The following is a 14,182-nucleotide window of genomic DNA, read 5'->3' on the forward strand; positions in this document are numbered from 1 at the left end:
TTTCAAAAATTAGATGTGGAGCCCTTTGCCTTCCCTGAGAGTGGCTGGTGGGGGTGACGAGCAGGGTCACGCTGCTGTGGCAGCACAGGGGCAGGGCCGCCCCTTCAGGAGCTGGGTGTTTAAAACTCCCCGTGTTTCTGGAGCTGTAAATTCACTGCCAGAGCCAGGGGCAGGGCTGGCTGTGCTGCCAATCTCCTGCTGTGCCCTCCCCGGGATCGGCGCTGCCTCCGGCCCGGGCTGCCCCGGGAACGGCGGCTTTGGAGCTCCCTTTCCGCCCCTCCCGTGTCCCCAGGGGTGGCTTTGTGCTGGGTGACCCCACAGGGGCTGCCCCGCACGTGAAGGGGGCATGCTCTAGCATGAGATCCTTTGAGAAATGCTCCAAACCCCAGCATTTCAGGGGAAATCCTCCCCTCTTTGCACAGGTGGATGTCTGTGTAAAGGTGCATTCCCAGCTGTGTGAGCCTGGCTCTGCTCGTTGCCCTGACTGCTGCGAGGTGATATTTACACCAGTGAGCAATCTCTGCTCCAAAACTCCAGTTATGGGTCATTCATGTCAAAAACAAGGTTTTTGTGGTGAAAACGCTCATCAAAAAGTCACTGTTTGTCTGTCCACAGTGATACAGTTTGTCTGCAGGGGTATTAAAAATAAAAATCCAAACAAAAATCAACCCAAGGCTGAGCCAGGAGGAGCTCACATGTGAATGGAAATGGCTTTCCAGGCTGGTGTTATCCCCCCACACCTTCCACGGGCTCCTCGTGTGCCAAGCAGCTCAATTATCCTAGAGTGAAAGCCTCTTCCCCGAGGCCTCTAATTGCAGGTTTGGGTAATTGGCCTCGGTGTTGCAGAGGGTGTTTGGGCTGGGCCGTGCTCCCCCTCCCCGCCAGGTGTGACCCTCCTCCTCCTCCTCCTCCTCAGTCCCAGTTTGAGCCCGTTCTCCTGGGTTTCTGCCCCAATGAGGCTGCCAGGGAGGAGCAGCAGCCCCTCGCTGGGTGTTGGGGGCTCCTGGAGCAGCTCGGGGTCCTGACTCAGCCCCTGAGTCACAGCCCCGTGGCTCCCATGGGTGCACTGGGATTCCCCACCATTCCCAAAACACCCAGCTCCCACCGCAGGGCTGCCCTGCCAGGGAAAGGCTGGGAATTTCAGAGCAGGGGTTGCATCATCCCTCCCCCAGCAGAGGTGACAACAGCGAGACAGACGGCAGCTTATTAATCAAGACAAGTTTTATTAGAAAAGTAAAAAAAAACACCCGACACGATTGCATAGGAATTGTCGCACTTGAACATCAAGTGTATGAGTGTAAACTGTAACCAACGGAGCGCCCCCAGCGTGCCGGGGCCAGGGTCCTGCCCTCCGGCCCCTCTCCCGATCAAAGACACAATTCCAGCCGGGCTCGGCCTTTGATCCAGACCCTCTCGGCCGCCGCGCTCCCCTCCCCGAGACCCCATTGATTACAATCCTGGTTTACAAAAAAAACCCCATGATTGATTGATCAGGCATCGGGGGACCGGCACCCCTCCAGCAGCCCCGCTGCCGCCTCCGGAGCGCCGGGATCACCCCGCAATCACCGACGGCGGGGAGCGACCTCCGCCAGGGATGTCCCGGCTGCTCCACGGCAGGGATGTCCCGGCTCGGGCAGGGCCATGGGGAGCTCGGCCCGCCCCAGCTACTTCCACCTACAGCCCTACTCCAGCCTAACTAAACTACAGCGGCTGCAGGAGCCGCCACGCTCTGCCCGGCTCTTCCGAAGCACTCGGCAAGTGGCTCCTCCGGCGCCTCAGCACTCCTCGATCAGCAGCTGCTCGGAGCTGTACAGCTTCTTCTTCATCACCCTGAAGCCCGTGCTCAGCTTCAGCGGCGCAAAGGCCGGCCCCGAGGCGAAGAGTCCCTGGATCTTGGGCCATAGGCGGGAGTCCAGGCGGAGCACCAGGGTGAGCTGGAAGGTGGGCACCACGCCGGGGTCGGCGGCGATGTGCCCCACGTCGTGGCAGGCCTTGCCGTGCTCCACGCACAGGTCCAGGAGGGCCCCGCGCAGCCCGCAGGGTTCGCTGCACGCCAGGCGCAGCAGCTCCGCCCGCACCTGCGCCTGCAGCTGGGCCGGCATCAGGAGCCGCCAGCAGCGCTTGGAGCCCAGCGGGGCCCGGCCCAGCGCGGCCCGCACCTCGTCCAGCAGGCTGGCGCACAGCAGCTCGTCCTCGGGGTCGTGCAGCAGCTCCAGGTCCATGTCCGGCAGGGAGACACCCTCGGCGTACTCGGCATCTGCGGAGGGGACAAGGCGGGTCAGCGCCGGAGGTCTCCGAACCCCGAGACACCGATGGCAGCGGCTCAGGGCTGTACCAGGGGTGCTCTGGGACACACCGACCCACGGCTTTGGGGGCTCGGCACAGCACCTCCACCCCTCCGCCAAGGGACCCTCATCCATCCATCCATCCTCCGGCCCTTGAGGGGCCCGCACTCACCTCCCTCCGAGCCGGAGGCGCTGCCCACAGACTCGCAGTCGGAGGTCTCCAGGCGGCCCCGCTCGCCGCCCGCCAGCCGCTCCCACAGCCCGGGCATGGCTCCGGACACAGCACCACCCGCTCGGGCCCGGCTCCGCCGCCTCTCTGCCCGCACCGCCCGAGCCCCACCTTTATATAGCCGCGGCGAGCCTGGCCACGCCCCCCTCCTCACGCCCGCCAATGGGAGCGCGGGGCACGTCCGCGGCGTCTCTCCTGCCCGGTGACAGCGGAGAGGCCACGCCCCCTCCACAGGCCACGCCCCCCCGCGGCCGGGCGGCCCCGGGCGCTGCAAACGGGAGCCGTGGTTGCGTCAGGGCCGGCCCGGGTACTGGGGCTGCCCCGCACCCACCCCGGGTCCGCACAGCACCCCCGACACCCCCAGTGCCCGGGATCACCCCCGGGCCAGCCCACCGCCCGGGCACACCATCACGGTCCGGTGGGGAGGGGGACACCCGCCGCGTCCCCGCGGTCCCCGATCCTCCGTGGGCCGGGAAGCCGATGAGGGTTCCCCCATGGGTTATTGGGGTTCGATCCGCCCCGTCTGCCAGGGACGTGCTGCTGCCCTGGCACGGATGGAGCTGAGCCCTGCAGCCCCGCTCCGGGACCAGTCCCACCGGGAGAACACCGGGGTCCCGTTCCTGGCCTTGTCCCGCTTTCCTAAGGCAGGAACGGACGGTGGAGTGAACCTTGTTGGAGATCAAGGGGTGCGGGGGCAGGGCACGGCCAGGCTGGGATGGGGTTCTGTTACTGAGCAGGGCACTGGCCAGGCTCTGGTACCCCCATCTGCCATCCCTGGGGTGTCCTAAATAAGGGATGGGGTTCACTCACTGCCAGACTGGGGTAACCCCATTTGCTTTCCCTGGTGTCCCCTAAATGTGGGATAGAGTTCTGCTCAGTGCCAGGCTGTGGTCACCCCATCTGCCCCCCTACCTCCCGCCGGACACAGCCGAGCCCCGGTGTGTGCGCCGCTGTCCCCCGCGGCCGTGCCGGTCCTCCCGTCCGTGACCTTTCCCTTTCCCAGGGCAGCCCCTGCGGAGCGAAGGAGGCGGTGGCAGATAAGGGGCTTTGTTTGTCCTCCCGCCGCGCTGCCCGCGGCTTTATCGGAGGGGCTGAGCAGCCTCCGAAGGCAGCCCGGGCTCTATCTGGGCCGCTGTCCTTGCCGAGCCCGCGGGGATCAGAGCCCGGCGATAAACACGGAGCGGAGCGGGGCACACGGGGCAGAGAGGGGCACACGGGGCTCACGGGGAACACGGGACACACGGGGCACACGGAGCGGAGCGGGGCACACGGGACTCACGGGGCACACGGGGCAGAGCGGGGCACACGGGGCACAGCGGGGCACACGGGTCTCCACCCGCTGCCACCCAAAGGGGCACAAAGGGCTCCGGGCACCCCACCGACAGCTGCTGCTGCTTTTGGAGGGTCACAGCTTGAATCCATCTGCATTCTGGGCGTGGAAGTCCGGGTTGGGGAGTGGGTAGCATCCCAGGGAGCACAGGAGAGGTGTGGGGAGTTGGGAACAAGTCCTGGCTTGCACCCACAGCTTGCAGAGATACTCCCTCGGTTATTGGGACAAAAAAAATGAACAATCCCCCAGCCCCCAGCTGTTAAAAATACACCCCATTATTTGCACACTCAGCAGGATGCTGCTTGGGATCCTGTTTTTCACAAAATGCACCTCGTGGGTTATTTCTTCCCACAGCCACCAAGTCATTGGTACGAATGTCTGCTGGCTGAGGCTGAAAATAGATGAGGATCTGCTGGTTTGGGGGGTCAAAACAGGGGGGAAGCAGCAAACAAACAAAAAAGAGGTACAGGACCACAGGGAAGGCGCCCTGCTAAAAATAAGCTGGAATTCTAGAGCCAAGCATAAATATTTTTCTTTCTTTGCCATAACATCTCCTAGTAGGCAGCAGAGCAAGCAGCTCTGGTGCGATGGCAAGTTTTAAAGGGAAATGTAATTTTTGATCCCTGCAATAACCCAGCTGGGAGGGGAGGGCAGGCAATGTGGGGCTGGCAGCTCCTTCTGCTTCCCAAAAGAAGCTGGGATCCAGGCCACTCCTCTGCAGCAGGGCCTCTAGGAACGGTTTTGGGCTGGAAAGCAAAGTTTCAGCCTTGGTAATCCCTGCACTTCCCCTCCCCTGGTGCTGCTACTGGCAGCGCACCCGGCGTGGTTTCTGGGGAGGAGCAGCGTGTGTTTCCCCCTGACCTGCTGTCCTTTCTGGGAGAGCAGGGATTGAGGCTTTCTGGACAGCCTGTTCCCAGCCTGTTCCCAGCCAGCCGTGCCTGCCCCCTGTGTCCGGGCTGGGACTGACTCCCTCGCTCTGATTCCCAGCCCGGCAGTGCAAAGGGTTAAGCAGGAGCCGGGGGAGCGGCTGGCACTGGGGAGGGTCCTTGGCCGGGCCCCTGCCCCGATGTGCTGAGCTCAGCGCTTTGCAGGCTGCAGGGGAGGGGGCTGGGAAGGAGGAGTTGGAGGAGGAGGAAGGGAGATGTACTGAGGGGCTCAGCGAGTGCTCTGGCTCACGTCGCTGCACACTGTGCAGTGGGGAGCAAACTCCTGCCCCATGGGCTACTGCTATGAAGGAAACCCTGGCTTCGTTTTTTTCCCAAAAAATCGCTTTTAGTTAAATTTACACCCTGTTTTGTCACACTGGGCTGGCACTGACACCGCTGGGATCCTTTGTGTCCAAGCAACAGAGGGGCTGAGGCCATGGCTTTTTCTGTGCCGGTGGGGTGGGTGTCCCTCACAGCGGGTCCCTGGTGGTGGCTGGGGTGACAGGCACCGAGGGGTGACCCTGCACCCCCGAGCCCCTGGCCAGCCCGGCAGGTGAGCTCTGCCTGCGTGGGCCGCGGCGGCAGGTCCCGGCGTGCCGCCGGCCGGGCAGGCCTGTGCCACAGCCAAACGCTCGCCCCGGGACAGGCAGCGGCAGGAGCCGGTCGGGGAACGGGGAACGTGCAGCCATGAGGGTGGTGGCCGGGCTTTGGCAGCCGGGACGCCGAGCTGAGTGCTGGGTTGAGTGCCGGGCCGGGACCGTGTCCTTGGCAGGGTGTGGGCTGTGAAACTCCTCTCGCCGTGGGTGCTTCTGGGGGAGAAGATGGCAGAGGGTGTTTCTGGGGGTGCTGCCCCACACTGCAGCATCCTGGATGCTGGGAGAGGCCCTCCCTGCGGGCGGCCTGCCCGGGCAGCGAGGCGAGCGCGTGCCTTGGCTCCATGGCCGGCGCTGGGGCTTGGCCAGCGGCGAGAGGAGCCGGGGAGGGGAGGTGTGAGCGGGGCCTGTGCCGGTACATAACGTTCTGCTGCGAGCACCCACAGGAAAACCAACAGCAGCTCTGAACGAGGCTCTTTGTTCGGCTCTTTTTTTATTTCCCCTCCCCTCCCCGCATCAACTTTTTCTGGCAGCTGCCGGGCTCGCTCCCCCCTGCGGCCCCCCGAGCTCCTGGGACCCCGGGCCAGGGGGACGTGGGGCTTCCACACCCCAAGGAGAAATACCCACCACTGGCTCAGCCCCACCGATCTGCAAGGCAGGAAATAGGCTGGTCTGGGAGTTTCCAGCTGCCAGGGAAAACCTGGGTTTGGAGGAGGGGGAGCGTGGCAGGCTTTGCCCGTACGGATCCCTCCAGTTCTCCCTGCCTTACATAAAGTGTTTACTGAGAGGGAGGAGGGAACGGCCAACAACATGTTTTTGCATTCGTAGTACTGTACAGGGTGAACTTTTCACTTCCTCTCAATGGCTCTCACACATGTGTCTATTTTGGTGTTGGGCACACATACAAACACACCATGTACAGCACAGAGCTGGGGACGTTCCCTGCTCCTGCTCTGTCCCAGCACAAGAAACTGCTGCAAAACAAGCAATGGGAGGAGGGTGAGGGGGATAAATCTCAGCCCCGCCGTGTTCTGGATCTGGATGGGGAAGTCTGGGCAATGCTGGGGCACTGCATCCCCTGGGTAGAACTGCAGGCACGGAGCCCCTGGCATCCCAGGAGGGCTGGCAGGGTGGAAAAGTTTCCCAAGTAGAGCAGTGAAAAGGAAAAGCTCTTTCTGTGCCTGACTGCGCTGGGTCAGCGAGAGGGGTTACCGGGTGTGGGTGAGGGAGTTGGGGGGATCTGCTGCTCCACTCCCGAACCCCACAATGATATGGGGTGAGGATTTTGGCAGGTTTGGCCAAGGTAGATGTAGGTGGCTGGAGTGAGCAGGATTAAAAATAGATGCTACCGAGCAAATAAAAGTGGAGGGCTGAAGCGCTCCCTCCTTTCCCGAGCAAGCCCATCTGGGATGGATGGAGTGTGAATCCCGCCTGCCGTCACGTTTGAGCCGCTGAGTGTGCAGGAGGCCCCCGCAGAGCAGGGCCTGGCAGTTCTCCAAGGCTGGGGAGGAGGTTTTCCGGGCTGGGGCCGGGGCTGGGGCTCAGGCAGCGTGGGACAGTCTCAGCTGAGCTCAGCCCTACGTGAGAACGGCCCTGTGCCGCTCCCACAGCCGCGCGGTGAATTTCCACGGAGCTCGAATTGCGGCTTCACCCAGGCTCAGGCAGCGTGGGGCTTGGCATTGCCCACAGCTGGCTCTGGCACTGCAACTGATTTATGCACAGCAACACACACAGAAGGTGGCTGTGTGCTTTCCCCCCTCAGTTTTAGCTAATTGCTGGTGATCTGAAATGGGAACGGATCCCAGTTAATCTGTTTCAATGCAGATGCGGCTGGGCTGAAATAGTGAGTAAAAAATACAATCATCTCGTAAGTGAGATGTTGAAAATGGAAAAATTAGGCATCTGGAGCAGTAAATCAAATAATTGTTTGCATACGGTGCTGCTCCTACCCCCTGCTGGCCAGCAGAGCCATGGGGCGAAGGCTCTCATCCATGGAAAATCAACATGTTGAAATGGTTACGCCAGAACATGGAAATCCAGTTCCCTCCAAGAACAGAAGTGAAGTACAACCGAAAAACAAGACGATTAAAATAGATGGTTTTAAACCAGGGTCTTCTCCTCTGACTGAGTTAAACCTGGATTCAAATCTGACTTAAACCAAGCCAATTTTGAGTATAGTTTGGTTCCTCTCACATCGAACTTCAGTCTCCATCATGACAGTCGATCTGCCTCTGAGCTTCACTAAACCTCCTTAACTTCCAAACAGCCAATTGTTTCCCTCATCAGACCAGACAAAGAGTTTCAAAGACAGTTATTTTATTGTCACAGAGAAATCTAATACAGAACTAAGAGGACAAAGTTTCAGGGTATTAAAAGACCGAGCAGTGTCCTGCCAGCGCTACCAGAGAAACGGCGATGAGGAGGGAAGGGCTTGGGCAGTGGCCGAGGCACTGCTGCAGGAGGTGACACCGTTGTCCCCTCACCCAGCACTGGGACAGTCTGTGTCCATCCCCCAGAAGGACGGCAGGGGCCGAGGAATGCCTCTGGCACTTGCTCCAGAGGGTTTCCCCGCTCACCCAGCGCTCCGGCTGCGCTCCAGCGGCAACCCGGGCCGAGTTACGAGGCCGCCCACCCCACACTGTCCCTGTGCCCCCCTCTGTAAACAACACAGAGATTATCCAGGGGCTGTACAGCTGATCCTGCCTTCTAACTTACAGAAACCAAGCCCTGCCAGCCTGGAAGGACCTACAGAATCTTGTCATTTCCGTTTATTGGCAGCTCTACTGGGGATCCCCACTCTCAAAAAAAAACCCAAAGCCCCATCCTGCTGATGCAGCTGCCAGCATCTGATAGATGGGGGGTGTTTTGGAGCCAAGCCAGGGAACGTTTTTCTTCTGCTCCCTGACAGCAGCGATCCAGACACGCTCAGCCTGAGGAGGGAGTGAATCCCAGGAGCTGCTCTATTGGCTTGTACCTCCACTCATCTGCCTCCAGCTCTTCCACCAGACCAGCAAGTTTTTCCATCCTTGCGACTTGTTGATCTGCGAGGAGTTCAAAGGTAACTGTGGTTTGCAATGGCAGTGCAATTAAACCTTTCAATTAGATGCAAATTCCCAGCTGTCAGTGGGGAGCAGGGCAGAATGAAACCCACAGAGCCCATTTGAATTGAAACCCACTCTGTGCAAACAGTGAGGAGAAAGCAGGGACAGGCTTTTCTGCCCCAGTGTGTGTTTACCCATCCCTGCCCGTGCTACGTACATTCAAGTCCCAACAGGGAAACATTAGGCCCATTAGTGTACGGGGGTGAAAACAGGATGAAGCTCATTTCATAAAGCATAAATATTTATAGTGCAGAAGAACAGAGAAGTTCAGAGAGGGCTTGGTCAGCCCACGGTAGAGCTGGGTGCAGCAGAAGGAACTGTGCTTTTGATGAAGGTCCTTGCAGGAGGACCTGGATGAGGGTGGCAGAGAGGCTCTGCAACCAGAGCCTGCTGGTGAGAGGAAGGTCCCCAGACAACATCTTCCTCTCAGGTTTATTTATAACCAGTTGGGCACACAGGGTCCATTTCCAGTTAGATATGCTGCAGTGGTGCAGAGATGGGAACATCCCTTCTCCCAGCTCTGCTGAGGTCTAACAGTGCTGTAAGCTCACTGCAGCCTCTTGGGGAGATGGCCCAGAGCTAGCAAGAGGCGTAACATAAACTGTGTGTGATTTGTGCTGACTGCAGCAGTGGGTGCTTTAAGAGGGACTGTTCTCACCCCACCTCCTGCACCCTTTTGGAAACTGTCAAACAAACAAGCCAAAAAATTATGACCTCGATCTTTTTTTTTAAGCCCTCCACCTTTCTTACAGGGAGCAAACAGGGAGGTGCTCCACACTTCCAAAGGCTGGTGTCTGTTGGGGTGCCAGGCTGTGTAGCAGCCCCTGGTATCTACAGCCACAGCAGAGCTCTGGAAACAATGGCTCTGGAGCTCAGCTGTGCTTTCTGGTGCAGAAATACAGGATCACTGCCTTGCAAGCTGCTGCACACCCCCACAGGCGGAGGAGGACAGGAAACCTCTCCACTCAGAGACAACAGGTGGAAGTACCATTCTGGCTGACAGAGGTGGGGACCAGAGAGGATGTGACCCTCGGGCAGCAGACAGGATCTGCTGCTGGGCTCTGTGAGAACCGAAGCTGTGACACAGCCCAGCCCATGGCTGGGTCACAGGCACCTGGGCGAGGGCAAAGGGCCTGCCAGGGAAGCAGAGGCTCAAACAGGACGTCAGGCTGCTCCTTGGGGAGGCAGGGAGTGTTCTCCGCCTGTCACGCCACGCCACGCCACGCGCAGCCGCCTCCCCAGTGACTGGGGAAACCTCACCTGACCCTGCCAGGCCACGAGGGCTCAGCAGAGAAACAAAGGTGCAGTGGAGCGTCCCCGTGCCCCAGGCAGAGACACTCAGCGCCGGGCCGAGATCAGAGCGTGGGCGTTTCCTGCCCAGAGCCTCCTCCTCCTCCTCCAGCCTCACCTTGTGCTGCCACACAGCCAGGCATAAACAAGCATCGGGAGGCACAGCCTGTTCCCACCCCGCCTCTGCGGGCTCCCAGCACTTTGCATAGGGCTGGCAAAAGGACTCAGTGGTGGCCTGACTGAGCACTCACGCTGCTTTCTTGTGGCTGACAGCCCGGAGCAGGGCAGGCTTTGCCCCCGCCGCCCTCCCCGAGCCTCACGCTTACCGTGCTTCACTTGCTTCAGCGTGGATGCAACCTGAAAGCTGAACACAGACTCACACAGGAACCTCTCAGAGCCATCTGTAAACAGAATAAGGAGATGGTTGAACCCCAGTTTGAGGCTGAGCAGCCTTCAGAGCCCCTGACCTCCTGTTTTTATGTTTGAGGTGTGGGTTGACTCTTGCCTTGTTCTGACACTTTCCCCTGTGCTGAATACAGACCCTGCACAGGGCTTTGGCTGCTTCCTGATGCTGCCTGGGAAGACATCCCAGGAGGAATTCTGTTACATTCCCTCTGACAAGCAATTTTAGTCCATCTTAAATAGAAATTAAGCTAAGGAGAAGCCAGGTAATGTTATGGCAGTCTCTGATTCCCTCAGGGCTCAGACGCTCGTGTCCTTAGAATGCTTTAGGATTTCCCATGGGTTCAGACCATAACCCTACACAGAGTTTCAAATAATGTGTATCTTGCCATCCAAGTCAGTAATTGATCATGCAAGTGACTCAGAAATAAAACAATCTGGAAAACATAGCTAATTGTGTACCAAGAACTGACATAGTTTATACTGCCTCCTTCTAAAAAACCCCAAAATACCAACGGGTTTATTTAGAAACAAGTGAGATAGCCAAAGCAGCAATAAAAATCAGTCAGACAGTGGGAATTTTTGAAGAGGAAACTGCAGCTTCTCCCCTGGCAGCTGCCTGATGAAAGAATGAATGTATCACCTTTGGTGTCAGAAATTCAAAAGCCAGCCTAGAGCTTCCTGCAACAGGGACAGTGTTTGGCTGCTGCTGCCACCCAGAGCAGGTGAACTGCTGTGATCCTGGTAAAGAGGTCAGCCCAAAGCACAACCCATTTAAAGCTCTCTGCCACAACAATTAGAGAGCAGTTTCAAAGACAAAAATCTGGAAATATCTAATCCAAAGCTGAACCCCAGGAAAGAGCTGGAGTTTCACTGTGTTCAGAGCTTCCTCTCACAAGTGCTGCCCCAAATACATTGTGGAGATATCAGCAAGAACTTTTTCAGGGAAAAACACTGGAAGGGGCTGTCCAGGTATGTGGTGGAGTCACTGTCCCTGGAGGTGTGCAAGGAACAACTGGATATGGCACTCAGTGCTCTGGTGCTGCTGGCAAGGTGGGGATTGGTCACAGGCTGGACTGGATGGTCTTGGAGGCCTTTTCCAACCTAAATGTTGAATTCTCTCCTCCAATTCCCTGTCTGTCCTGCTGAGTGGCTCTCAGGAGGAACAGCTGCCTGTCTATTTGGTAACACGAGGTGCTTCATTACTTTAATTTGTTTTGAGGGCTTGTTAAGTTCTGTGAGCAAACCTTTAGTCATAATTACTTCAATAGCCTGGCATATGGGCTCTAATGTGTAATAAAAACAACCCTTCAACGGCACAGCCAGCAGCTCCCAGCTGCCCTGGGCTGCCACAGGGACACTCCAGCCGTGCCACGGTGACAAGGGAAGTTCAAGGGGAGCAGACACTGGTCTAACCCTGTCACCTGGAGGACCTGCCCTTCCTCCCTCACCCAGAGCTTCTCCTTCCACGATCCCAATGAAGCTGGGCTCGGGCACCCAGATGCAGGCTGGCAGGGAGACAAGCTGCCTCCTGGACTAACCCAGTCAAATCCAACCCAAACCAAGAAAATTACTACTTCTGCCAAGAAAAATATTCCTGTCTCAGCTATCCCCGCCGCAACCCCTGCCTGACATCAAAGGATTGGCTAACAATGAGCAATTAACACCGTCATGTTCCCTTTCAGGTAGATACTTCCTGGTCTGAAGTGTTGTCATGGAGATAAAAAGGAGGTGACAGCCAGAAAAATCCCTTCTTCATGGACTGGTGGGAAAGCCGGGACCAACCAAACCCTGGTGCTTCCTTTCTACCTCCAGCTTTTGCCAGCGAGGTGGGAAGTTCAGCAGCTGAAGGAGGAGCGGGGAAGGAGAAGGGCAGGAGCAATCACCTTCCAGCATCTCCCCAGCTCCTTTGGGGTAAGTGAAGAGGGTTTTGCGGGGCGGCGCCAGGTCCGACACGCTGAACCCCGAGCCCGTCACGGAGCTGCCGCTGACTCCGCCGGCCGAGGAGGATGAGGAGGAGGCTGCCATGGCACCCCGGGCCAGCCTGCGGGACACAGAGCAGGAGTTAGGAGGGATGAAGGCAGCGAGGGGCAGGATGAAGCCACCCCCGCTGCCCAGGCTGCCCTGTGTACGTGGGAGCTGCCTGTGCTGTCACACCCCGAAACTGAAGGCAACCCCCGCTCCGACCCCTCGGAATTCCCCTGGGAATTCATCCAGAGCGTGCACAGAGTAACGAGGTGCAGGCTGCTGGCCTGAATTCACCAGCCTTCAGCTGCCCTGGCGCCTGTCCCGCTGCCCAGGGCCATAAAAGGCGGGGTTGCTTTCCTTTTTTCCCTCCCCGTTTCCAGGAGCACAAACACAGAAGCGCTGCTGCCTCATAAAACCTGGAAGGCTGCGGGACTGCCAGTTCCAGCAGCACATCCTGCAGGGAGCCACGCCGTGCCTAACCCGCAGCAGCTGCTTTCTGCATCACTCCAGACGCGCTTTTGCCTTTAAAACATTGCTTTTGCCTTAAACTGGCAGTGCCTGAGGGTCCAGCACTGTGCAGCACAATTCCAGCTGCCTCTCGCACGCTCTCAGCCATGTTTTTAAGAGGTACTGGGTTTGTCACAACGTGGGAATTAAAACTCCTCATGTCCCTCTCTGATAGTACAAAAGGTGTCACTTGGCCCTTATCAGTAACAGCACTTGCTGCTCCTCCAAATACTTATAAGCACTTCCAAATTATCCTGCCCATTTAATTAATTTCTGTTATCGTATTTAGTACACTGCTGCAGGCTCTGTAGGGTACACACACAGTGCCCTTGGAAAGCACTCAAGGGTTTTGTGGACAAAATGGGATTTTAAGACCTTAAAGCTCATCTCATTCAACCCCCTGCCATGGACACCTTCCACTATCCCAGGGTGCTCCAAGCCCCATCCAGCCTGGCCTTGGGCACTGCCAGGGATGAGACAGCCACAGCTCCTCTGGGCACCCTGTGCCAGGGGCTCACAGGGAATCATTTCCCTTGTGCCAGGGGCTCACAGAGAATAATTTTCCAATATCCCACCTAACCCTCCCCTCTGCCAGTGGGAAGCCATTCCCTTTGTCCAGTTTCTCCATTCTTGTAAATAAGTTTCTCAAGAGTGCCCAATGTTACTGTGTGCACCACAGAAAACAGCAGCTCACAGGAGCCTGGGGGCTTAGGGGCCGTGACGAAAAACGCCTGCATAAAGCAAACTTTTATTTCTGCCACGCTACCCCCAGCAACACCTCCCTCAGCAAACCCTCAGGCTCAGCTCCCTGCTCGCAAGGGAGGTGCGACGATCGTTTGCGCTGAAACGATGCCAGCCGGGGCTCGCAGACCCGACAGATCCCCAAGTGTGGCTGCAGGGGGTTTATTTTAAACAAACACAGAGGAGAAGAGGCGGCAGGTCAGGGCGATGCCTGGGCCTGTTACAGGAACCTCCAGCCAACGCCTCAGGCGCCTCAGGAACCGCCATCTTGGGGGGGCGGAGAGCCCCGCGCTCCCGCCCCACAGACCACGCCCATATCGCTATTTGAACACCCCCAACGCTCATAGCCACGCCCCCACACAGGACACGCCTCCTCCCCGCCCTCCCGCCCATGGCCCCTCCGAGCCGCTTCCCGGTGAGTGCGGGGCCCACGCGCTGCCGCAGCCTCTGCCCTCCCCGCGCGCTCATGCCATCGTCCTTTACCTTCCGGGCCGCCGCCGCCTCCTGGCGCTCCCCAGTCCCGTTGCCGAACCCTCTCTCCTTCACCCGGGAGCCCGGACAGCGGCTCGGTGCGGGCGGCGCGCGTGGCCGCGCTCGCGGTGCATGATGGGGCGGGGCGCGCGCCACTTCCGGCGGGGGGGGGAGCGGGGACAATATGGCGGCGAAGGGAACAGGGACGGTTCGCTGCTCCCGCCGCCTTCCCGCAGCGGTGTCAGCGTAAAGCCGAGGGATTCTGCTGCTGCAGTACCCGCGGGGCCCCGGGGATTTGCGCGGTGCGGGGCCTGCCGCCCTCCCCGGCTGGCCCGGAGC

At 58.8% G+C, this 14,182-nt stretch overlaps 3 protein-coding genes across 5 annotated transcripts in view; 1 reads left to right on the forward strand and 2 right to left on the reverse strand.

Moving 5' to 3' along the window:
- Nucleotides 1-1,203: 1,203 nt before the first annotated feature.
- Nucleotides 1,204-2,597, reverse strand: DDIT4 (DNA damage inducible transcript 4). Its single transcript, XM_064716591.1, has 2 exons — nucleotides 2,458-2,597; nucleotides 1,204-2,257 (listed from the first exon to the last, which is right to left on the reverse strand). Exons 1-2 carry the CDS (start codon nucleotides 2,552-2,554, stop codon nucleotides 1,776-1,778), a joined length of 579 nt encoding a protein of 192 aa, XP_064572661.1. The 5' UTR covers nucleotides 2,555-2,597; the 3' UTR covers nucleotides 1,204-1,775.
- Nucleotides 2,598-7,662: 5,065 nt separating this feature from the next.
- On the reverse strand, nucleotides 7,663-13,991 carry ANAPC16 (anaphase promoting complex subunit 16). Its single transcript, XM_064717358.1, has 4 exons — nucleotides 13,856-13,991; nucleotides 12,043-12,200; nucleotides 10,081-10,155; nucleotides 7,663-8,404 (listed from the first exon to the last, which is right to left on the reverse strand). The coding sequence occupies exons 2-4, from the start codon at nucleotides 12,182-12,184 to the stop codon at nucleotides 8,289-8,291; spliced, it is 333 nt and encodes a 110-aa protein (XP_064573428.1). The 5' UTR covers nucleotides 12,185-12,200; nucleotides 13,856-13,991; the 3' UTR covers nucleotides 7,663-8,288.
- ASCC1 (activating signal cointegrator 1 complex subunit 1) overlaps nucleotides 13,709-14,182 on the forward strand; it is a 34,589-nt gene continuing 34,115 nt past the window's right edge. The window contains exon 1 of one of the 3 annotated variants that reach the window (XM_064717355.1): nucleotides 13,709-13,787. The gene's annotated coding sequence lies outside the window, so the exon portion shown is untranslated. Of the gene's footprint in view, nucleotides 13,788-13,815; nucleotides 13,942-14,182 lie in introns of those variants that run through there. The other 2 variants (XM_064717356.1, XM_064717357.1) reach the window with 2 other exon arrangements.

Source organism: Zonotrichia leucophrys, chromosome 6 (genome assembly GCF_028769735.1).
Source record: "Zonotrichia leucophrys gambelii isolate GWCS_2022_RI chromosome 6, RI_Zleu_2.0, whole genome shotgun sequence".
Classification (NCBI taxonomy): Eukaryota; Metazoa; Chordata; class Aves; order Passeriformes; family Passerellidae; genus Zonotrichia; species Zonotrichia leucophrys.